We start from the raw sequence: 24396 nt of genomic DNA on the forward strand, positions 1-24396 counted from the left end.
ATGTTCAGTCCGTAGATGGAAAATGAGATAAAAAATATATACGAAGAAAAACGATATATACAAGGGACGGGACAAGACAATCAAAACAGACATCCCACTGCTACTCCATCTTGATTACCTCATGAAGCTGTTTGAGAGAATGCCAAGAGTGTGCAAAGGTGTCATGGCAAATGGTGGCTACTTTGAATAATCTAAAATATATTTTGATTTGTTTAACACTTTTGTTTGGGGGGGGGGTTACTACATGATTCCATATGTGTTTATAGTTTTTTTTAACGATTATTCTACAATAATTATAAATAAAAACTGTAAAAATAAATAAAAACCATTGAATGATTCCAAACGTTTGACTGGTACTGTATAAAAAAAAAATTGGACAGTTACACGCTGGAATTAAAATGCACATGATGAGTGAGAGAACAGACTGGCTGCGTCTGTCTACAGCATCAGCTCATCAAATTAGAAATCAAGTCTATTTTTCTCGCGTCTACTTGCTGCAATGCTGGTAAAATAAGCAGATAAATTGCGTCAGTCGTTTGTTGAAAAGGAATTGGAGGAATTTTTATGATCTTCCCTTAGTAGACTAAAGATGTAGTTTGAATTGTATTGGGCTGTAAGCTAAGGTTTCAGTCAAATAGGCTACATATTTGAAAACAATTGCAGCCTACCTGTGTTGTTTTCGATCATAGGCATATAGTCTAGGCAGGCTATGGCTGGGAAACTTGAGGATTTTTCAAGAGAATACTATTATGTAGATGAACGAGACTTCTTTATAAACTGCTCGGGTATTCTAGCTTCAACTCTCCTCACGTTCGTGAGCTAACATAACTGTTTAGCGCAGGCAGGTACGGAGGCTCCCGTAGGACATATAAGGTGTGTCAAAAGGAACACACAACATTAATTCACAAGGACTACATAGTAATGAACATAACAAATACAACTGATTTTATTATGGATTCACATGACAATTTAAGTTGGCATACACTACATGGTGTAAGTGAATTGACCCTCTGCTCTCTGTTAACTTCTTACGGCTGAGATCCCGTTAACAGGATCGACTTGACAACAGCCAGTGAAAGTGCAGGGCGCCAAATTCAAACAATAGAAATCTCATAATTAAAATTCCTCAAACATACTAGTATTTTACACCATTTTAAAGATAAACCTGTTGTTAATCCCACCACAGTGTCCGATTTCAAAAAGGCTTTACGATGAAAGCACACCATCAGATTATGTTAGGTCAGTACCTAGTCACAGAAAAACACAGCCATTTTTCCAGCCAAAGAGAGGAGTCACAAAAAGCAGAAATAGAGATAAAATGAATCACTAACCTTTGATGATCTTCATCAGATGACACTCATAGGACTTCATGTTACACAATACATGTTTTGTTCGATAAAGTTCATATTTATATCCAAAAATCTTAGTTTACATTGGCGCGTTATGTTCAGTAATGTTTTGCCTCCAAAACATCCGGTGATTTTGCAGAGCCACATCAATTTACAGAAATACTCATAATAAACATTGATAAAAGATACAAGTGTTATACATGGAACTTTAGATAAACTTCTCCTTAATGCAACCGCTGTGTCAGATTTAAAAAAAACTTGAAGGAAAAAGCATACCATGCAATAATCTGAGTACGGCGCTCAGACACAAAAACAAGCCATACAGGTACCCGCCATGTTGTTGAGTCAACAGAAGTCAGAAATAGCATTATAAATATTCACTTACCTTTGATGATCTTCATCAGAATGCCCTCCCAGGAATCCCAGTTCCACAATAAATGTTTGTTTTGTTAGATAAAGTCCATAATTTATGTCCAAAAACCTCCTTTTTGTTTGCGTGTTTAGTTCCAAAATCCAAATTCATGACACGCAGGCCAGACAAAGTCAAATTCCATTACAGTTCGTAGAAACATGTCAAACGATGTATAGAATCAATCTTTAGGATGTTTTTAACATAAATCTTCAATAATGTTTCAACCGGAGAATCCCTTTGTCTTTAGAAACGAAAAGGAACGCAGCTACCTCTCACGGGGGCGCACCTGAGTGAGCTCATGGCACTCTGCCAGTCACCTGGTTGAAACAGCTCTCATTCCCTCATCCTTCACAGTAGAAGCCTGAAACAAGGTTCTAAAGACAGTTGACATCTAGTGGAAGCCTTAGGAAGTGCAATATGACCCCATAGACACTGTATATTGGATAGGCAAACATACAAACCTCAGATTTCCCACTTCCTGGTTGGATTTTTTGTTTTTTGCCTGCCATATGAGTTCTGCTATACTCACAGACATCATTCAAACAGTTTTAGAAACGTCAGAGTGTTTTCTATCCAAATCTACTAATAATATGCATATCTTCGCTTCTGGGCCTGAGTAGCAGGCAGTTTACTCTGGGCACCTTATTCATCCAAGCTACTCAATACTGCCCCCAGCCATAAGAAGTTAACTGCTTCCCTTGTTTCCTGCAATTACGCTCAGATCAAAGCAGATATCAGCTAGAACTGCTCCCAGGCCCGCCTCCCGGCACTGAACAGAAACTGTTTGTTTTCAGCCTGTCGGCCGGTCCTCTCCTCTACCTTAACCTGTGGCACCCTCCCCTCAGCCTGGCGGAAGGGGAGAGCTGGAGGCTTTGATGTGGGCACCTCAACTGCTGCTCCAGCGGGGCTGGTTCCCACACTCTGTGGCCTAATGGATGCCACCCACCACCACTGTCCCAGAGTAGACCAAACATCCGGAGCCACGAAGCAGCCTGTGTCTGAAGTTAAACCACAACACCATGAGGGGGGACCACTGTCATTCCCAGGGCATAGGAGGCTAACTCTGGTCAATATTTTTCACACTTCAGCATTCTACGGTACAAAGAACGTTGGACATAAACAGAATAAAGCTTTGTTTTGTGACATGTCAATGTCATATGAGAAACCTTTTTCGGGTGGACAGGGGGCCTGCCTGTGTTACCCAATGTTCGTTTTATGCATGCTTCCAACCAGTTGCAAAGGGTCTGACATTTTCAATGGGAAGTTAAGCCCTGGAATTTGGGGAATCTTGCTTAAATTCATCAAAAAAGTTAGCTTATAACAGTGAACCTTTTTTGTGGGATACACATAAGGCAATTTTAGTTCGTGGCATATTTTGGTTAAACTATCCCCAATTCAATGGAATTACAACCCTCTGCATGCACAGGGCATTCTTCACATGTGCAGTGCACTTTCACATCACATGTACAGCTGATTCTCAAGATCTTGCACTCGAATGAGATGCTATTGAGCCCACACTACTACACTGTCTGAGCCAAGGACTACATGCTTTCTGGTAAGTTTTGATTACATTACTGGGTGGGGTGAATATATTTTAAATTATGTGATTTTTTGTTAACTAGTAAATAGTAGCCTGCAGCAAAGTGTGTTTAAATAATTTCTAACTTGTTAACAATTTCTGCAAGTTAGTTTTTGCTATCGTGTGGGTTTTAGCTTGCTTGAACCGGCTGAGGAGTGTTAATTCACCTGTTTCCATACATGTTTCATTTTTAAATATTTATCTTACAAAGGAGTTGTTTAATCTGCTTAACTATTTTATTTCTAATCTTTACAGGAAAATGCCACGGGCACTATCTGATGTGTGGAGACATTTCACTGCAGCTAATGTAGAAGGAAAAGCTGTGTACATTTGCAAATACTGTGCTAAATCATACGTGAAGAATACAACAAAGATGCAGAATCATCTGGCCAGGTGCATAAAGTTCCCTCAGCGCTCACAACAAGCGACATCTGACAAAATTCCCTCTACTTCTATTCGAGGTGAAAATGATGAATCAGACACCTTATCGATAGCAACAGCCACCTTATCGATAGCAACAGCTCATGGTCCTCCTGGAATCAGAAGTTGTTTTGATTCAATGGAGGAACGTAGTCAGAAATGCTGATGAATGTCTTGCTCGAGCTGTGTATGCAACTGGTTCACCTCTGATGCTCACAGGAAATGTGTATTGGAAGATATTTCTGAATGTTTTTCGCCCAGCATACACCCCTCCAACCAGACATGCTTTATCTACTAATTTGCTGGTGCAGAGTTCAACAGCATTCAAGTGAAGGTCAAGCAAATAATTCAGAAAGCAGACTGTATTGCAAACATCTCTGATGGGATGGTCGAATGTTCATGGGCAAGGAATAATTAACTACATCTCCACCCCTCAACCAGTATTCTACAAGAGCACAGACACACCGGTCTCTACATTGCAGATGAGCTGAAGGCAGTCATCAATGACCTTGGACCAGAGAAGGTATTTGCACTGGTGACCGACAATGCTGCGAACATGAAGGCTGCTTGGTCTAAAGTGGAGGAGTCCTACCCTCACATCACACCCATTGGCTGTGCTGCTCATGCATTGAATCTGCTCCTCAAGGACATCATATCACTGAAAACAATGGATACCCTCTACAAGAGAGCCAAGGAAATGGTTAGGTATGTGAAGGGTCATCAAGTTATAGCAGCAATCTACCTCACCAAGCAACATGTTGTCAACATGTTGTCAACATGTTTGACAGTCTCCTGGAGGGGAAGGAATCTCTCCAAGAAATGGCCATATCAGTCTGCCGATATGGACAGCCCCATCAAGAGGATCCTCCTGGATGATGTATTTTGGGAGAGAGTGGTAAGCAGCCTGAAACTCCTGAAACCTATAGCAGTAGCCATTGCACGGATTGAGGGAGACAATGCCATCCTGTCTGATGTTCAGACTTTGCTTGCAGATATAAGAGAATAAATCCGTACTGCCCTGCCCACTTCACTGTTGCTCCAAGCAGAGGAAACCGCAGTTCTAAATACATCAAAAAGCGTGAAGACTTCTGCCTGAAGCCCATACACGCCACAGCATACATGTTGGACCCCAGGTATGCTGGCAAGAGCATCCTGTCTGGTGCAGAGATCAACAAGGCCTATGGTGTCATCACTACCGTGTCTCTCCACCTTGGCCTGGATGAGGGCAAGGTTCTTGGCAGTCTGATGAAGTACACTTCCAAGCAAGGGCTTTGGGATGGAGATGCAATATGGCAGTCATGCCAACAGATCTCATCAACCACCTGGTGGAAGGGACTTTGTGTATCTGAGGCTCTTTCCCCTGTTGCCTACATCATCCTCCAAATCCCACCAACATCAGCCGCCTCAGAGTGCAACTGGTCCTTGTTTGGGAACACGCACACCAAAGCACGCAACAGGCTGACCAATACAAGGGTTGAAAAATTGGTGGCCATCCGGGCAAATTTTTTGGCTTTTTGAGCCTGACAACGAACCATCCTCAAGGTTGGAAAGTGACAGTGAAGATGAGGCCTCGGAGTCTGATGTTCAAGAGGTGGACATTGAGGAGGTCCAGGGAGATGACATGGAAGCCTGAGCGGAAGACAACCAAAGTTTTTTCTAGACTATCATTTTGCAGATATATGTTGAAAACATTTTTGGGATATGCGATGGATCATTGGAGATCATTCAATATTTCCTTTTGTTGTTCAGTGAAATCATCCCATGTGAAGATTCAACTCATTTAATTAAAGTTCAATTCGTAACTAAATAGTTTTTTTCATTTCTATTGTAAGGATTTGATTATTTGCAATTATGTCTACTTATGAAAAGGTAAATGTTTGTCTCCATCTGATATATTAAATATATCCAATGCAAGAAACATCTACATTTAATTTGCATATATTCCCACGGAAAGTTTCCACCTCCTGAATATTCCCCAAAATGTGCAACCCTAGTTAAGGGTCAAGAAGATTGTTCTGAGAGAGATAAAGAGAAAATTGATCAGAGACAGCACGCTCAAGTGTTTTGGAAAGAAAAGAAAGAAGGGATACAGGTCTATAGTTTTTGATATCAAATGAGTCGAGTGGGCAGGTTGGCCAGACCTCACTAGTTGTAGGATGTCATCTGGAGAGAGAGGGGAGAAAGCGGTCAAGGCGTAAGGTAGTTCTATGTGAGTGAGACCAGTGGACTCAATAGGCTGAGTGAATGAGTAGCGGATGTCGTCAACCTTTTTTTCAAAGAGATTGACAAAGTTGTCCGCAGGGGGGGTGGAGGATTAAGGCGGGAGGAGCAGGTGGAAAAGAGTTTCCAAGAGTTTGAGGCAGAAGCTTGAAATGGCTACCTCAGCTGAGTGGCACAGATTTATAGTTCTCACTCTTTACTGAGGGGGTTGAAGTTGTTAACTTTGAGAAAACAAAGGTGCTAAGGTAGTCAAAATGACTTGTGGATTATGATATCCTTATTTGACAAATGGATCAGGATGGCAGGATGTTCTGTATGTGAAAGGAAGTGAGCTGAAACCTTTTTATAGCTTCGTTATGTGATTTTGATAAAGCCCTCTTAGATTTGGATTCCCTGCATTCCTAAAGCTTAAAACCGCTCACAAGTTTAAAGAAGGCAACTTTGAGACTTTCCATTTCTCTCTATCCCTGCCTACTACAAATGGCTGTTGATGTGTACCCTAGTTGGTTGACCACTTGGCTGGATCCCTTCTTGAATGAGGAGGGGTAGTATTTACATTTTGCAACAGTTATTTAGGAACAGTAGTTTTGTCTCCCGATTCACAGACACCCAAATATCACCTATGTATATTTTGACATGGCCTGTTGATTAACGGGACACACTTCCTCTTATTATTATCATTGTAATTGTTTTACATTGTCTCAATGGGCCACTAGGCTATAAATAGGAGCTATGTGCAATGGTCAGGTCACTCTGAGGAAGACGTCAGATTGAAGTTGAAACATCAGTCACCTGTTCGCATCCTGTACAATGGATTCAAATGGGCAATAACAAATCAATCCTTTTTACCTCGAATTAGTCCTTTTGGAAGGCTTTCTTGGTAAACCATTCTAATTGGAGGGTGATGTTGGATCACTCCCTACATTTAAACTATATTTACTACAGATATGTTGTGTGTTGAGAACCAGCTTATTTCATAAAACTGAGTCTAAATATCAAAATGTTCTCTTCCCTCTCCAGCTGTGTCCAAGTGGAAGAGCACCATGCCGTGGACATCGATGTTTACCACTGTCCCAAATGTGATGTCCAACACGGTCCCTCCTTGAGTAAGTACCACCACACACTCTGTCACTCTGTATTACTCCAGCACGGTTGATTTAATATTTGGCTCTCCACTAGACGTCTGACCTCACAGAGCATACGGCAGGCGCATTAGGGTAATTGAATGATGGTGTAATCATCAAATTGAGATTGAAGATGGCCCTTGTTCGGCTGGAGATAATGTGGGCTTTATGATCTTCTGAAATGGTTTATAGAGACAATCCATAATGCAAGACTTCTATGTTCCTCAGACCCCTGCAAACTTGGTGTAGTATCTGCTCTGTTTGATCATTGACTCTGACGGTTGAGGAGTTTTACAACTCGTTGTCTTGTCTTCCCAGTGAAAAAACGTAACAACTGGCACCGGCATGACTATACAGAGCCTGACGATGGCAGCAGGCCGGTGCAAGCGGGGACCTCTGTGTTTGTACGGGAGCTGCAGAACAGGATCTTTCCCAGGTACTGAAGGAGCCAGGATCTTGTAAAATGAGTAGAGGTAGATGGCCAATAATGTAATATAAATGCCCCTCTTTCCTTTGTTGCAGTGCGGATGAGATCATGGTGCAGATGCAGGGCCATCAGGTAACACAGAAGTACCTGGAGAAGCAGGGCTTCCACTACCCCATCACCGTTCCCAAACTGGATGGACTAGGTCTCAAGCTGCCCCCCTCCAGCTTCTCTGTAAGGGATGTGGAGGAGTACGTTGGTAAGAGGAGAACATTTGAAAAAATAGACTGCTTTCTGGACACTTTTCGATTGCCGTTAAGGCGGCGCTAGTGTGAAACGCACACTCATTGGCAATTTTCACTTGTAAAACCCAGCGCTCTGCTTTTTTCCAACCTTTGTGCAAATGTTGTTAATTTATCTGTCTAACATCAGCTGCCTTGCGCTGAGGTAGGAGGTGTTGAAATCTGAAGTGTGTCCTTACAAAACATGCACCTATATGCCAATTTCAGTCAGTGCAACGAGATATTTAACACCGACCAAAAGCTGGTCTTAGGAGTAAAGCGATTTGCTTATGGGCTGATGGCATTGATTTTATCAGCGGAGGCGCACACAGTAGGCTTATTGAAAATATCACAATCAGCAAAAGAGTTAATGAAATCCCCCATTTTTATTTATTTTTGTACATCTTCTATGAAATGTGTGGATTCCTTATGTGCGATGCCCATTGCATTAAAGGTGACAGTGACTGTAGGAAGCCTGTTTAGGAACATCAAGTTATTTTAAAAAGACTGCTATCAAAAAATGCCTCTTCCACTTTCCTTTGTTGGACCTCTAACTGTCAAATCGCGGGAATTCCTATCACTGTTCATGGTTCTAAATCCGCATGTAGGCTATATTTGCCTGTTTATTTACCTTTCACGTGGCAAAGTTACTACTGGCCAGATCAACTGTGATGGTTGGCTTAGTGGTTTGAACATGCAATACATTTTATGAAAAGCACTCAAAGGTAAAAAAAATATTATATTTTTTCCCCCCTTTTTCTCCCCAATTTTGTGATATCCAATTGGTAGTTAGTCTTGTTCCATCACTGCAAAGGTCGAGAGCCATGCGTCCTCTGAAACACGACCCCACCAAGCCACACTGCTTCTTGACACACTGCTTGCTTAACCCAGAAGCCAGCCGTACCAATGTGTCGGAGGAAACACCGTACACCAGCGACCGTGTCAGCGTGCATGCGCCCGGCCCGCCACAGGAGTCGCTAGAGTGCGATGGGACAAGGACATCCCGGCTGGCCAAACCCTCCCCTAACCCGGACGAAGCTGGGCCAATTGAGCGCCGCCTCACGGGTCTCCCGGTCGCGGCCGGCTACGACACAGCCTGGGATCGAACCCTATCTGTAGTGACCCCTCTAGCACTGCAATGCCGTGCCTTAGACCGTTGCGGCACTTGGGAGACGCCCTCATACTCAACTCTGGACCTCGAAGCCATGTCCACTGATTTAGACCTGGAATACCAGGTGGGTGCAATTAGTTATTGAAAACCAGCAGTAGTCCGGACCTCCTTGGGTAAGAGTTGAATACCCCTGGTCTATAGCCTAAGATTTCCATGTTGAAGCCAATTGAATGTAGAACACTAGATGTTTGTTATAACTTGGCCTGTTGTAGGGTTAGGCTATTGTATAGTTTATTAAATAGTAGCCTAGGCATATCTTCAATGGATAGGAGAAACATCATAGGCTACTCCTGCCAAAAAGCCCTTGGGCTTAGGCCTAAATGTGCCTGTTCATGGAACGAGAGATGCAATTCTTGATATCATGATTCTGACCCCATCCTATTTAGAAACATAGTTGTCGTTTAAAAAAAAACATTGCTTCACTGTCCATGGCTTTGTTAGAATGCATGGCTCGCATGCAATGCAATTTAGAAGCTGTCTGCTATGTTTGGAGAGGTGCGAATATGATCTCTAACATGGTTCCATGATGTTTATCTTCATAGAGCTCAAATCCCGTTAACGGGATCGATATGACAACAGCCAGTGAAAGTGCAGGGCGCCAAATTAAAACAACAGAAATCTCATAATTTAAATTCCTCAAACATACAAGTATTTCACACCATTTTTAAGAAACTTCTTGTTAATCCCACCACAGTGTCCGATTTCAAAAAGGCTTTACGGCGAAAGCATACCATGCGATTATGTTAGGCCAGCGCCTAGTCACAAAAAACATACAGCCATTTTCCAGCCAAAGAGAGGAGTCACAAAATGCAGAAATAGAGATAAAATTAATCACTAACCTTTGACGATCTTCATCAGATGGCACTCATAGGACTTCATGTTACACAATACATGTATGTTTTGTTCGATAAAGTTAATATTTATATCCAAAAATCTCAGTTTACATTGGCGTGTTATGTTCAGTAATGTTTTGCCTCCAAAACATCCGGTGAATTTGCAGAGAGCCACATCAATTTACAGAAATACTCATTATAAACTTTGATGAAAGATACAAGTGTTATACATAGGATTAAAGATAAACTTCTCCTTAATGCAAGCGCTGTATCAGATTTCAAGAAAGCTTTACGGCGAAAGCACACCATGCGATAATCTGAGTACAGCGCTCAGCCACAAAAACAAGCCATACAGGTACCCGCCAAGTTGTGGAGTCAGAAATAGCATTATAAATATTCACTTTGATGATCTTCATCAGAATGCACTCCCAGGAATCCCAGTTCCACAATAAATGTTTGTTTTGTTCGATAAAGTCCATAATTTATGTCCAAATACCTCCTTTTTGTTTGCGCGTTTAGTTCACTAATCCAAAGTCCAGACGAAAAGTCAAAAAAGTTCCATTAATGTTCGTAGAAACATGTCAAATGATGTATATAATCAATCTAGGATGTGTTTATCATAAATATTCAATAATGTTTCAACCGGACAATACTGTTTTCATTAGAAAGGAAAGGGAACGGAGCTCACGGCCACGCGCGATAAACAACTCATGGCTTTCAGCTGAGCCACTTACTCGGTCTTATTCGCTCCCCTTTCACAATAGAAGCCTGAAACAACTTTCTAAAGACTGTTGACAGCTACTGGAAGCCTTGGGAAGTGCAATCTGACCCCATTTACACTGGATATTGAATAGGCAATCACTTGAAAAACTACAAACCTCAGATTTCCCACTTCCTGGTTGGATTTTTCTCAGGTTTTTGCCTGCCATATGAGTTCTGTTATACTCACAGACATTATTTTAACAGTTTTGGAAACTTTTCTATCCAAATCTATTTTCTATCCAAATCTATTATATGCATATTCTAGCTTCTGGGTCTGAGTAACAGGCAGTTTACTCTGGGCACCTTATTCATCCAAGCTACTCAATACTTCCCCCCCATTCCCAAAGAAGTTATAAAGCATTATATTTGGGTGCAGTATAATGGTAAGTGGACCCCCCCCCCCCCCCCTTTTTATCTTTATATTGGATCTGTTTCCAGTTCTTTTTAAAAGTGTAGATATGGGTAAAACCATCCATAGTCTACGTTGTCTTAATATTATATGCCCACGGGGAGCAATTATGGTGCCTATAACTGTATTTAGAGACAGCCTACTTAAAACAAGTTGTTTTATTAGAATCATTCACTGTCTTTTTAGGTCTTATTTAATAGAATATAATCTTGTGTAACGTTTGGCATAGCTCAGACAAGGCAATTTACAGTAGGCCTATATCAGTTTGAATGCTATGTTTAAAAATATATTTTTGTATTGAAGCCATGCAATTACCCTACTTAGAACAATGTGGATTGCAAACATGTTCAATATATTTATCTAATATGGGATAGGCCTGCATTTTGTAACTGTAGGCTATTTATTACGGACTAACATTAGAATTGTAGTTGATATAAAAAGACCGTAAATACACAGCTTGAAGCAACCACATATTTAGCCATGAAGCATGTTCTCATTGGCCAGTAAAGGGCCAAGCCTCGACACACCTACAACTAATTTATTCATCAAAACCCAGCCCTTTCCTGCCACCGCCAGCTATTGCGCCCATAATTCCCGCTGTGAAAATAGCTCAAATATTTCTGATACACCCCAGGACCTACAACGCTATCGCCAGCACTAAGATTTACCATTGCATTAGGTTTATTAAAATGGAGTCCTCTCACCGAGTATGCTGTTTTGGTGCCTTTGTTTTCTTTGTGTACATTTTACTGTGACATACTTATTTTCTAAACAGACCCATTTTCAAAAGAATTGGTTCAGTGTGCTAATGTTCTGTTTCTATGTACACCAGCTCTCTAGACATTTCTGGATCGTTTACCGCTGAGTGGGATGTTTAATCAAACGTTTTTGTTAATGAGATGCTAGCTGAGCATCTTGTCGAGGGTTAAATATTAATCCTAAGTGCTTGCCGTGTAAAGTGTCTGTACATTACTGTAACTTAATGCGCCTCGGGACCATCTCAGTTAACAGAGCTGAGAGGTTCACTGAGTCCACCTTTTTACATGTTACATTAATCCACCAATAATGAAATAAGTGTGTAGCTAAAAGTGGCTTAGCTTACGGAGCACCGTGGTTTATCACCTCTCTTCACTATTGAGAGTCTGGTACTTATGAGATCCCCTTACATCCCCAGTACATTATCAGACATCTCAGGTTTATGTCCGGCTAAGTTTCTTTTAGATTCAAATTACGTTCACTCTGCTCCTTCTGTCTACACAAACAGAACCGTCTCACTATTGCCGCTAACCTGAGAATTTGTCCCTGTGACCAGTGTATCATATTACCATAACCAGAAGACTACTAAAAGTGAAGCACTGGCCATTGTTTTTCTTAGCATGGGATTTATTGTGTGTCTCGGTTTTTTCTTTCATGCCCACAGTCAGGGTGTGATATTAGAAAGGATTAATGGTATGGTCTTCCTTTTGGGGAACTCAGGCTCCAAATTCGATCTCACATCTGTGTCAGAGACCAAGTCATTCTGCCCACTGCTCTGTTTCTGAGCAGCATATTATTTGTCACTGGCAGAAGCGCACAGTCTTCCATTCTCACAGTGATATGTTGTGGTTTTCATGGCTGTAGGACTCCTGAAAGCTCCTTGGATTGGGCATAAGCCTGTGGAGTTATCAGTCTAGGTTGAGGTGTCAGCCTGACAATGACCTTCAAATGGTTTAATGTATTCATGTGTGGGTCTCTTTTGGGGGTTTATTAGTTGGAAAATATTCTTTAACATTGTTCATATTCACAATGTTTAAATGCCCCATGCTTAACCAAGCATTCACCACAGGCCAGCTGCCCAAGCTAATCAATTCACCTCAGTTGGCACTCTGCCTGCTAGGCTCAGCAGGGACCTGTAAGTTAATTGTATTGAACGATATGTGTTTTCCATGGCCGTTTCTCCATTTACCCTAATGGCAAACCTGTTGTAAAGTGTCTTCTATCCTTTTGGAGCATGGTTTTAACATCACACTTTCCAAGTACCTCAGACCTTGGACTAGCAACGCCCTGTCTATTCTCCAGGAGACCTGTGCTCCTGGTCCCTGACTGTGTCACTGGATGGAAAGATTAATGCTAATATGAGGACCATAAATATTCGCCCAGGACATTGGTGGCTGGAGAGGTTTTTTGCCCCCACTTGTCGTTGGTGGTTCTACGCCCAGGCAGCTCCCCTCCCCATCTGTACACTAGTGCTCCTCTGGCTGTTCTCTGTATGTGAGGCTGCTCTGCCTCCAGCTGTTCCCTTTCATCAGGTGGTGGCCAGCAGGGCCAAACAGGGCTGTCCTTGCACAGCCACCAGCTGTCCTGTCATGCCCTGTGTTAACTGCAGGACTGTTCACAACTCCCCCCCCCCCCCCCCCCCCCCGCCATTTTTTTGATTTGCAGTTTGCCAGCTGTACACAGGTGGCGTTATCGACACACATGAAAGACATTAGCCAAACCTTACTAGTCTCCCCTCCTCCTCCGGTTCCTCCTGCTTCCATCAATGGAAGTACAGTAATGGGATGCGGAAAGATTGCCTTGAATGTTTCAATGCACTTCCTCCAGTGGGCAGGCTGCAGCAGCACTGAGGTGTCCATCAGGATTATTATGGGGATTCTGAAAATGTCAGCAAGCTTCATTCCTTGCGCCCTCCATCATTGGACATCTGCGCATGAGAACTGTAGCCTGTCTCTGGCTGGCCCTCTGGCTGGGCTGGGGTGAGGGAGGTGGATTGGACCTGTGAGTATCCCTGGTAGATTTCAATATATTACAGTATTTCTAGAAGGCAGGTTTAGCATGTATTGGTCTGTAGTACTGTGCAGTAATGGGGTGATGCTGTAATATCATATCAAATCCACCTGGCACCTGTCCTTACTTAACATACTACATTTCAAGTGTTAATGCCTGTCCCATCCCATCTTGAACTTCCTCCAGACTACTTTCTGCATCACAGAAACCATATTCTAAGCTGAAGCATTACTTTCTTGCAGGTGGTGACAAAATCGTGGATGTCATTGATGTTGCCAGACAGGCAGACAGCAAAATAAAGCTTCGAGAGTTCGTCAAGTATTACTACAAACCTTATCGGCCAAAGGTGCTGAACGTGATCAGTCTGGAGTTTTCAGACACCAAGTAAGTATTGGTTACTTTTCGCTATTAACACATATCCTGCTACTGCTTTGATCATTGTATCATTTGGATTCACTTACGTATTTTTGGGATTCACCAAATTATCACCATTTAGAATGATCCTATTTGTTATATAAATGGAATATTATAGGAGTGTCCAGACATTTCTCTATTTTTTTGCGATTTCACTTGGTTTTGAGAAACTTACCCCACCCGCAATAGACTTCCTCATTGCTTGTTCTGCGGTATGGGAGTCAAGGGAAAACAGGAACTATGGCTCCAAAAACACAGAAATTGTGTAATTCCGAACTTTATCCGCAACATTATATTCCATTTTGTGCGGTTTCCTTCCTACTGTGCTGCATGGGCTACACAGAGAAGCAGCACAGCTGGTATAATAAACCACTCTAAATTAGCAGAGGTGGGGAGAAATTTGTTATTTTTATCTTTATCTTCTTGGTAAATGCCTGGTTGATTTGGTAAACAGTGATGGGTAGATATGAAGGTGTGTAACGTGACGAACTATACTGCCTTATTAGAGCGCAGTAATAGGTGTATTGAAAGATGAGTAGCGTTAAAAACGACTCAGCCTTACTGATAGAACTTTCCTAAACACTCCTTTATATCCTCTCAGGATGGCAGAGCTGGTGGTGGTGCCTGATATCGCTCAGAAGATGTCCTGGGTTGAGAACTACTGGCCAGATGACTCCTTCTTCCCCAAGCCTTTTGTCCAGAAGTACTGCCTGATGGGGGTGAAGAACAGCTACACAGACTTCCACATAGACTTCGGAGGCACATCTGTGTGGTACCATGTACTCTGGGTAAGCTGGGGAATTGCTGTGCTCAGCATGTTTTATATCTTCACAGACAGCAGTGAATCCCTTTTAAAAAATGTACTAGGGTTGGGCACCAGAGTTGTTTATAATCTTCTTCAGGGCGTTTTGTGTTGGCTATGTAGTCTGACAGCCCAGCTTGAATATCCTCATGCTTCTCCTGAGGTTTGTCACCCCTCAAGTGTTTTACTGTAGCACCACTGACTACATGCTGGGTCTTGTTAATTTGCCTTCCTCTGAAAATCTCCCCCTCCAGATACACTTCTGTAAGTTGTTTTGTATTATTAATAATTCCATTGCACTGGAATAATGTTCTCCTGATTTAAAAAAATATATATATATATTTTTTCTTCTCTGTCCTGAAGGGAGAGAAGATCTTCTACTTGATCAAGCCGACCCAGGCTAATCTTGCACTATATGAGGCGTGGAGTTCCTCCCCCAACCAGAGCGAGGTGTTCTTCGGCGACAAGGTGGACAAGTGCTACAAGTGTGTGGTGCCGCAGGGAACCACTGTCCTCATCCCAACAGGTTAGGAGAAGCTACGAGAAGCAGCGGTCTCCTTTTCCACCACAGGACAAAGTCCGATTTTTATCTTTTATTTTTAAAGGAACCTGTCGGAGTTCAAAGGGTTTAAGTTGCTCTACTGTTGCAACATTCCTCGTGTACAGCACTATATTTCCAAAGCTCTGCTGCAGACACAAGGGCATTCAAAAACACGAGCCGTAGAGCTGCTTTTCCACTTAGCGCTGAGCGGGGCAGCTAGCCTTTGATAGCGCCTCACAGGAAGACCTGTGTTATTTGTGTCTTCCACTGTGCGCTCTGAAGGGCCTGAGTGGACCTCCTCTGTCACTGTGCACACCAGCACCACGTGACTCCTCCCACTGCTGTTCACAGAACTTCCCTACATCATATATATGGTCCTTCGATTACATGGCAAGTCAAATAGGTGATGACACGCCCAAAATGAATTGATGCACGTCATGTAAAAGGGAATATTTAATTATTTGATCCAGTTTCTCTAGCCACAGGGTGGAGAAGCAGATTTCCAAGTTATTTATAGTGACACTTTTTTTGACTTGAGGGAAACAACACAGCTTCCCACAAGGCTGCTTTTCCCAGTTGGATTGCTGGGGATGTGAAAGCTCTCTGAACTGATGATGCTAGCAGACACAGAGCGTGAGATTCTTAGTGGCTCCCTACTGGGAGAGAGCCCTGGCCCAGTTCCATATTGGGTTACACACACACACACACACACACACAGGCCCTCAGTACATAAACACATAAAACCACCATTCCCCATGGGAAAATTTCATTGTGCCAACACAAATACAACATATCTGTGTCTATCTCCTGATGTCAAAAATGAACGTTCCTTTTTTTTTTAGGTAAAGAGTATTTGATCATTTTAACTGTGGCACAATGCTCCATCAGCATGTGCCCACCTGTTTTTGGATTAATGTGCAAATTATGGTTTCATGAACTGCATTCACAGGCCCCCTGCTGTACCATAAATACCGTTTCTGAAATGGTTTATTGTGGGAAGCCAAAGGTCACATGGTTGGGCTCTTGATGGCTGGTATGTAGGAGACAGGCAGGGGATGAGAGAGGACCCCAACTGTTATCAGCCATCCATATAATCACTTTAGTGGCTCCCGTCCTCTCTCTGCTGGGGCCACAGCAGCTCTCGGTGCACCCTCCATGACCGGGCATTTATAATGTTTAGGGCCTCCCAGCCCAGCATCGTCACGCCTCTGTGGATGCTCTGCTGCAACGTGGAAGGTTTTTCAACCATTTCCTAAACACTTTGATGTGGCTGAAACACAGCTGGAAAACAAGAATCCCAAATGAAATGTTTGATTTATTGCATGTTTGTCTTCTGCCTGCTACTGGCCTTTTGCTCCACATCTGTGGGTCAGCTGTTGATGTGGTCTATCGTCCTCTGTGTTCCCCAGGATGGATCCATGCTGTTCTCACCTCTCAGGATTGCATGGCGTTCGGGGGGAACTTCCTCCACAATCTCAACATAGGCATGCAGCTCAGGTGAGCACCCGGAAAACCCTCTGTCCTCTGCTCATTCTGTTGCCTTTCTTTACTTTTGTAGAGCAATAACATTGAAATGAATGGCTAAATACACCGCTCTTACCTTCTGCTCTTTTTAATGGCCAGCAATGAAGTAGTGGTTTCACTGTGATGGGTCTCAGCGTTGTGTGTGTGTTTGACCTCTGTTGCTACATCCTCAACTACAGGTGTTATGAGATGGAGCGGCGGTTGAAGACTCCTGACCTATTCAAATTCCCTTACTTTGAGGCCATCTGCTGGTATGTGGCAAAGAATCTACTGGAGACTCTAAAGGGTGAGAGAAATACAACTTGGAGGAAGAGTTTGTTGCTGTGTCGGTGTGTCCCCTTTTGGTAACTTTCTGCACTTTTTTTTTAACGTCTTCTCATATGATTCCTGTCTTCTCAGAGTTACGAGAGGATAACTGCCAGCCCCCAGCCTACCTGACAGAAGGAGTGAAAGCCTTGATTACTGCACTGAAGAACTGGCTGAAACGAGAGGTAAGATACTACAGGAAACCATATTGTAGACGCCAAATCAGCTTCTTTTGTGCGTGTAACATCTGACTACAGAATAGGACGTTTGGTCACATTATCTACATTCTAATGTCATCTACATTGGGCTCCTTCTATAAAGGTCAATAGTGGGCAGGTTGTATCCAATGTGGTGGTATGACTAAGACCAGGCTGGGAAACTGTAACCACCATCTGCAGACAGACGTTACAAGCCCTCATTGTCCCAACGCTCTCTGCCTCTCCTCAGGTCACAGAGCCGGCCAGCGAGGTCCCGGACCATATCAGACCCAACCGTCTAATTAAAGAACTCACAAAGGAAATCCGCTACCTGGAGGTAAGGCCTTGTGGCGTGACGGGACTGGGAGAGAGGGCCTCAAGCTGTTACGTGACGACTTGGAGCTGGTTCTAAACAATTTGTGCTCCGAGTAAAAGGCTGTCCCTCATTCTTTTTATTTCCCTTTTTCTCTTTTCTAAGTACCAGGTTAAAGGCACTGTGTTTCTTTCAAGCTGGTTATTGCAGTGTTCTGGTTTTGTACTGACTAGTATCTCTTCTTAACCACAGGAGGAGCAGCAGAGTGGCGCTGGAGGTAGCAAGCCAATGAAATCTCAGGGAAGTGGAGCATGCCCGCTGACGCGGTCGACTCTGGACCGGGCTAGCCATCATGCTCGCAGGACTGCCAGACGGCTACGGCACCACCACCATCATCACCATGCGCCCAAGACGCCCTCCAACCTGGAGATCCTGGAGCTGCACACGCGACAGGTGCTCAAGAGGCTGGAAGTGGGACCCTTTGAGGAGGTGAGGGTACTGACACACTACCATCTCCCCCATGCTGCTTTGGTCTAACCCAATGTGCAACTCCTACACTGAGGCTAGGTTAATTATGAACCTTTGTTGAAGTAAATCTCTATGCTCGTTTCGCAGGATGCCCCCTTCAGCTCCACGGTGACGGCCAAGTTCAACAAGGCATCTGTGGCATCTGCTGCAGCTGTGGAGCGGAGCCTGGACAACAACCTCCGTTTGGTGATGTGCCACGGCCGGATTATCAGGTGAGCCAGAAGAACCCCACCCCCCCACTGGCACCCTTGGCCCCCAGGCTGCCTGTGACCTTTTCAGGGAAGGAGCCAAGGATCTGGAGCCTGGGTTAATGGTTCCTCTGCCAGCCGGCATCTCTCTGCTCGCACGCTAAGTCCTCAGTCATGCATCACCTCCCAACAGGTAGAGCAGTGACTCACTCTCTACTCACCACCCAACACCTCTGGTTGGCTTTGATAATGCTCAAGTTACTGGCTGCAGTGGTTACATGTTACAACACAGAGCTGGTGTTGTACAGCCTAAACGTGTTCGGCTGGACCACCTGCACTATGCAATCTTTACATGTTTCAACTCACCACTTACATAAAACTTTAGCCTAAATAAAATTAGGTAAAATGGCTTTCAGTGCCAAATTCTGTGGTTTCAGGCTTTTTCTCCCATTCTTACTAGTGTGTGTATGTGTGCACAGAGATGAGCGTTGTCACACCAGGGTGAAGAATAGTCCGGTGCAGGAAGGTGAGAGGAATGGTGGCCAGCAGTTGGAAGGGGTCCTGGTGAAAACAGAAATCAATGACACCATGCAGGAACAGCACAGAGACCCAGAGAGAGGGGAGATACCGAGCCCCCTCAGCAGTGAGTCTAACTGGTCAAGTCACCGGCTGTCAATCAACGGTTTAGGTAGGCTCATCTTTGAATGCCACAGAGAATTAAAATTAAAAGTAAAAATTCCGTTGCAGAGATATATGTAATTCATCCTTCTCTTTTTTTCCTCAGAGTTTTTCGAAAGAGTGAATTCCGATCTGAGGAAAGGAACCGCGGTGTACTCCGACATCTCAGACTCTGAGTCCGAAGAGCGTTGCTCTACACAGGTAACTAATCGCACTTCCTCCCCAAAGGGTCCTGTCTCTCCTTCACACAGAGGAATAGTTTTTAAGTTATAAAGGCTGACATCTGTGTGACCTTGTGCAGAAAAGGGACTCTGGGAAGGATTCAGGGAGCTCAGATGAGGAGGATAAGGAGCTGTGCAGGACGGAGCGAGGCACAGGCAGTGTGACGGACCTGCACCAGGCCAGCCAGGCCCTCAGCCACCACCACAAACCACTCAAAGGGTACGGGAAGCATGGATAAATGGACCAAATGGCGTTCTTGTTCTAAGTATTCTGTATATGCAATGCAATAGAAATCCAATGGGGGGACATTAGTATTACATTAGCCACAGTGGCTGAGGAGTCATGCATGAATCATTCATTATCCAGTTGAGTTAAGAGATTTAATTAAGTTAACCCTTTACTTGCTGGCCTCCGTAGAGAACATCCTACCTCGCCAACCACAGAAGAGGAGGCTGTTGAGGGCATGCTGTCCATGGCAGGGCTGCTGTACCCTCAGCGACCAGAGGAGAGTAGCACTGCCCAGGAGCCCTGGTGGTCCAGCCCAGCCCATCGCTGCCCTGACCGTGGTACCCTACAGTCCTGAAATTCTTATAAACACCAAGATCTCAATTTGACTAAGGACCTAATTCAATCCATTTCAGATTAAGTAAACTTTCCCTGTGGTTGTCCTGTAGGTGAAAGAGAGCCTGCGTCAGGGGAGGAGAGCCAGGATTCAGACAGCAACTCCACACTGAGCCTTCAGGTAATGATAATAGCCAAGGATGAATGGGTCATGCCTGCACATGCTGATGCCGACACCTCTTAAGACTGACGTATCTATTTTGAGAGGACATCAGAATCACTCACTCTGGAATAACTAATCTTCCTCTCTAGGTAACAAGTTGGGATCTAATGTAAAGTAATAATGTCTCCCTTTCCTTTAGGATGAGCGGAGGGCCCAGCAGCATGTGCGTAAGGAGTGTCGAGCTGAACTCAGCCAGAGGATCCAGGAGAACAAGAACTTCATGGACAGTCAGAGCAGTGGGAGTAACAGCAGCGAGGCCTGGGGGGACCAGAGCCCCTCTCAGGCTGCCTCTAGCCCACTCTGCCTGGACCCCAGACCAGGGACTGACTATCATTACTGTGAGACCACTCTGTCACCCCCCCTGCATCCCTCCAAGAGGTCCGCCCCAAACACCCCACCCATCAGTAATCAAGCGACTAAAGGTTTGACTCCATATTTTTATTTGACCTAGTTAATCTATAGTAGTTGAAATGAGTGTCGCGTTCTTCTTCTCTCTCCTCCTTTTGTTATTGATCTCTGTGCAATGTTTCTTCTTCTCAGGAAAACGTCCTAAGAAAGGTATGGCCACCACCAAGCAGAGACTGGGGAAGATTCTCAAGCTGAGCAGGAACAACCACTTTTTGCTATAGCACTCAAGACCCATATGTCTCCAGTAAAAACTTTAAGGGACAACTCGACCCCTACCCATATACTGAGGATGCGTCTCTTTCAGCTTCGACTCTCACATTCTATCAAAAATCATCGCTTGGATGGACTGCCCTGAATCACTGACTCCACATGCTAGATGACAAAGACACGAGCGAGCGCACCATTTCCCATGGTGAAGTGATGGTGCGCTGTAAAAACAACTGCTTGGATTCTCAGCAGTGACATTGGATTGTATATGTTCTAGTCATCAAAAGAGAGACACAGTAAATTTGGCTTCGTTTGAGTTGAAGCACCGCAACAACACAGAATTGTCCAAAGATGCATGGCAGTGGGAATTTAAATTACGTCTTTTGATACAACAACTTTGCATCTGAGCCACGCTTTTGTATCTGTTTTGGCTGGTGCTTTACCCAAGGCTTGCACTAGCCCTTCCAACCAACACTACTTGTTATGCCACAACAAGCAAAACATGTTGTGCTTAAGCCGAGAATGGCAAGTGAAGATGCTGCTTTCTGCTACCTGGTTTTCATCACCTCTTTGGGACATTGTCTTGTGTTAGTCTGACTGAAGAGCAAGAATGGTGCTATGGTGTTGGAACAAATTTGAAATGGTGCTATAGTGTATATTCATGCTATCCTTTTGTCTACCCTCCTGTCACGATCACACCAGTGATTGCATTTGAGAGAGGGGGGAGATATTTTGATGCAGCACTCTAGTCACCTTGCCTTATCAGCCTCCCAGTACGTAAAAAGCTATCATGAATCCTAATGCATTAAGCCATTCCAAAAATACCTCTCCTACCACATTAAGAGTACTGGTTCTGTTTACTAAAAGAGTTACGAGCCTTATTGCGCTATAGTTGATCACTCTATAGTTGATCATATCAAATGTGTTCCTTTGGTGCCATCTATTGGTCAAATTAGGGCAGGTAGCTTGAGAGTGCTGTTATTATTAAAGGTTTCTGAAATTGCAAAAAGCTTTTATATAAAGTAAAAAATGTACAGAATTTATAATAAGTTATCCATAATTTATTTCTCTTTTTGTGTTTATTGTTCTGTTTCTTTTGCTGGTATTGAATTGTGTATTGAGGGGGGGAAAGTTAATAATGGCTATATGACTATGACAATCCTGTTACGATGGATAGTGTAACGGATGTGGGATTTTCTTCCCTAAGAGGCAAAGTATACAACCTCTTACATTTGTATGGGTGGATTTCAGCAAAAATCTACAAAAGATTATACACATTTCCTATCTTCTAGTTGGGCTAAGAATGATACTTTGATTAAAAAAGATTGGTCAAGAATATTTGGCTATTTGTATGAAATTGAAAGAATATTTATTTTTTAATAAATGTGTCAAAGGAAAAATCCACTCAACTGTATTTTGGCTTTTTTTCTTTCATTAGTCCACTTGATACAGTCCCAAAATGTTTTGCATGTCAGCAGTCAAGTTTTCAAGATAGGATTTTCAAGAAGCAAAGTGTCACTTGATGCGGCACATGCAAAACATTTTGGGACTGTATCAACAATGGACTCATTTTTAAAAAGAGTGGATTTTTTTCTTTAAGTGACAGAATTTTGCAATTGTATGTAATTAAGGCTACTGATCCAGTTATTGTTAAAGGGTATGCTTATTTTCCCTGTCACTATATATACCCTCATATTGGCTTGAAAGACCTCAGGTTGGATTTTGAATGGGTCTTTCTTTTTGGTGATAATGCCAAAAATGTGAGCACCATGAATGGCTTGAAAGACCTCTTACATTTGTAGTGAGAGATTCCTCAGTTTGTGTCTTTCTCAGGGACCCATGCTCTTGACTTAAGAAACTTTTGTTTTGATAAGCAACATGAAATGACCCATCATCGTGGACACATTTTCTGATCATTGATCTATTCACTTTTTTTTTTTAATGTGTAGTTGGTATTACAAGTGTTACTAAGAACCCTTTTAGTTGTACCCTTGAGTCCTTTTTTTATAGAAATGGAATTATGTAGCCTGTCTCCAACTTTCATTCCAAAATCGTGTTTTTTCATGTTAATCGTCATCACTTCAAACAGTGAATGGTGGACAAAGTTACGACTGCTCAGGGCTGTTTGATGGTGACCGTTTCTAGACTAAGAACTTCAAATATTTAGGTTGACCCAAAGGAAGCAATCTCTTTTGAATATAAAACCATTTCTTGCATTTGGCACAGAGCATGCCAACAGAGGGGACCCCAAGTAAAATTAAGCCATCACTAAATCTTCACTATTCTCATGTGCTACCTGGCAAGACATATTGCACTAACTTCCAGGTTTAAGCATGTCAAATAGCTTTAAGTGCCACCCACCCAGAACGGAGTTCCCATCTTTGACTGACTTATTCTACACCCTCATGTTAATTGTGCTGTGCTCCTGTCTAGCTATTTAGCCATTTGCGGTTGCCTATATATGCTGTAGAGATTCATTCAGAGAAACTTGACTTCTCCTACTCCCAGCCCTTGTAAACGATAATAACAAAAAGACAAAGCTTCTTAGAAGCAAAGCTCATGAGTTGCTTTCCAGTTACTCAACTGTTTCACTTTTCAGCATCCAACATGTTTGATCGTGCATGGCATTACTGGCCTGCTGGCAGGGTCCTATTATCCAGTAGGCTACTATTAATTGTACAGTATTTATTTGACTGCATTTTAGATCAGTTTTACATTTGTGTGAAGTATTGTTGGTCATGGTATGTCTTTCTATTCTGCAAATTGCTTGTTTCAACGGCTATATGTTGTGATCATTCAAAACGAAATAAGCTTAAGTCTTTTGACACTGTAACCCATTTGCAATGAATCTTTGAACGTTTATTTCTGTATCCCAATGTGGCCTGTAAAATAATAAAATATTTTTAAGCAATGTTTTCATTATTTATTGTCAGTCCAACGTCAACACGTTGGAAACACGATATTTTGCATTGACAAATACCATTGACGTGATAGCTACTCTTAGATCACTTGAATTTAATGTTTAAAGTCATCCATGGCTACTGTAAAGCAGGTAAAGGACACCTGCTCGTCGAGTATCTCATTCTAAAATCATTGGCATTAATATGGAGTTGGTCCCCCCCCTTTGCTGCGATAACAGCCTCCACTCTTCTGGGAAGGCTTTCCATTAGATGTTGGAACATTGCTGCCTGGAATTGCGTCCATTCAGCCACGAGCATTCGTGAGGTCCGACACTGATGTTGGCCGATTAGGCCTGGCTCTGTCGTCGTTCCAATTCATCCCAAAGGTGTTCGATGGGGTTGAGGTCAGTGCTCTGTACAGGCCAGTCAAGTTCTTCCACACCGATCTCAACAAACCATTTCTGTATGGACCTCGCTTTGTGCACAGGAGCATTGTCATGCTGAAACAGGAAAGGGCCTTCCCCAAATTGTTGCCACAAAGTTGGAAGCGCAGAATCGTCTAGAATGTTATTGTATGTTGTAGTGTTAAGATTTCCCTTCACTGGAACGAAGGAGACTGGACCATGGAAAAACA

At 43.1% G+C, this 24396-nt stretch overlaps 1 protein-coding gene across 5 annotated transcripts in view; it reads left to right on the forward strand.

Annotated features, from left to right (window-relative positions):
* kdm7ab (lysine (K)-specific demethylase 7Ab) overlaps window positions 1-23773 on the forward strand; it is a 51163-nt gene extending 27390 nt beyond the window's left edge. For 2 of the 5 annotated variants that reach the window (XM_071343926.1, XM_071343928.1), the window contains exons 2-20: window positions 7001-7086; window positions 7423-7540; window positions 7627-7787; window positions 13993-14134; window positions 14766-14952; window positions 15330-15492; window positions 16917-17004; window positions 17211-17317; window positions 17431-17522; window positions 17785-17871; window positions 18100-18336; window positions 18463-18587; window positions 19043-19251; window positions 19348-19442; window positions 19543-19682; window positions 19881-20029; window positions 20138-20205; window positions 20387-20669; window positions 20788-23773. In XM_071343926.1, coding sequence (XP_071200027.1) covers window positions 7001-7086; window positions 7423-7540; window positions 7627-7787; window positions 13993-14134; window positions 14766-14952; window positions 15330-15492; window positions 16917-17004; window positions 17211-17317; window positions 17431-17522; window positions 17785-17871; window positions 18100-18336; window positions 18463-18587; window positions 19043-19251; window positions 19348-19442; window positions 19543-19682; window positions 19881-20029; window positions 20138-20205; window positions 20387-20669; window positions 20788-20876 — 2626 coding nt within the window. In that variant the 3' untranslated portion in view covers window positions 20877-23773. Of the gene's footprint in view, window positions 1-2601; window positions 2859-7000; window positions 7087-7422; window positions 7541-7626; window positions 7788-13992; window positions 14135-14765; window positions 14953-15329; window positions 15493-16916; window positions 17005-17210; window positions 17318-17430; window positions 17523-17784; window positions 17872-18099; window positions 18337-18462; window positions 18588-19042; window positions 19252-19347; window positions 19443-19542; window positions 19683-19880; window positions 20030-20137; window positions 20206-20386; window positions 20670-20787 lie in introns of those variants that run through there. The other 3 variants (XM_071343929.1, XM_071343927.1, XR_011668137.1) reach the window with 3 other exon arrangements.
* Window positions 23774-24396: the final 623 nt, after the last annotated feature.

The sequence above is a fragment of the Salvelinus alpinus genome, chromosome 15, assembly GCF_045679555.1.
Source record: "Salvelinus alpinus chromosome 15, SLU_Salpinus.1, whole genome shotgun sequence".
In the NCBI taxonomy this organism is placed as follows: domain Eukaryota; kingdom Metazoa; phylum Chordata; class Actinopteri; order Salmoniformes; family Salmonidae; genus Salvelinus; species Salvelinus alpinus.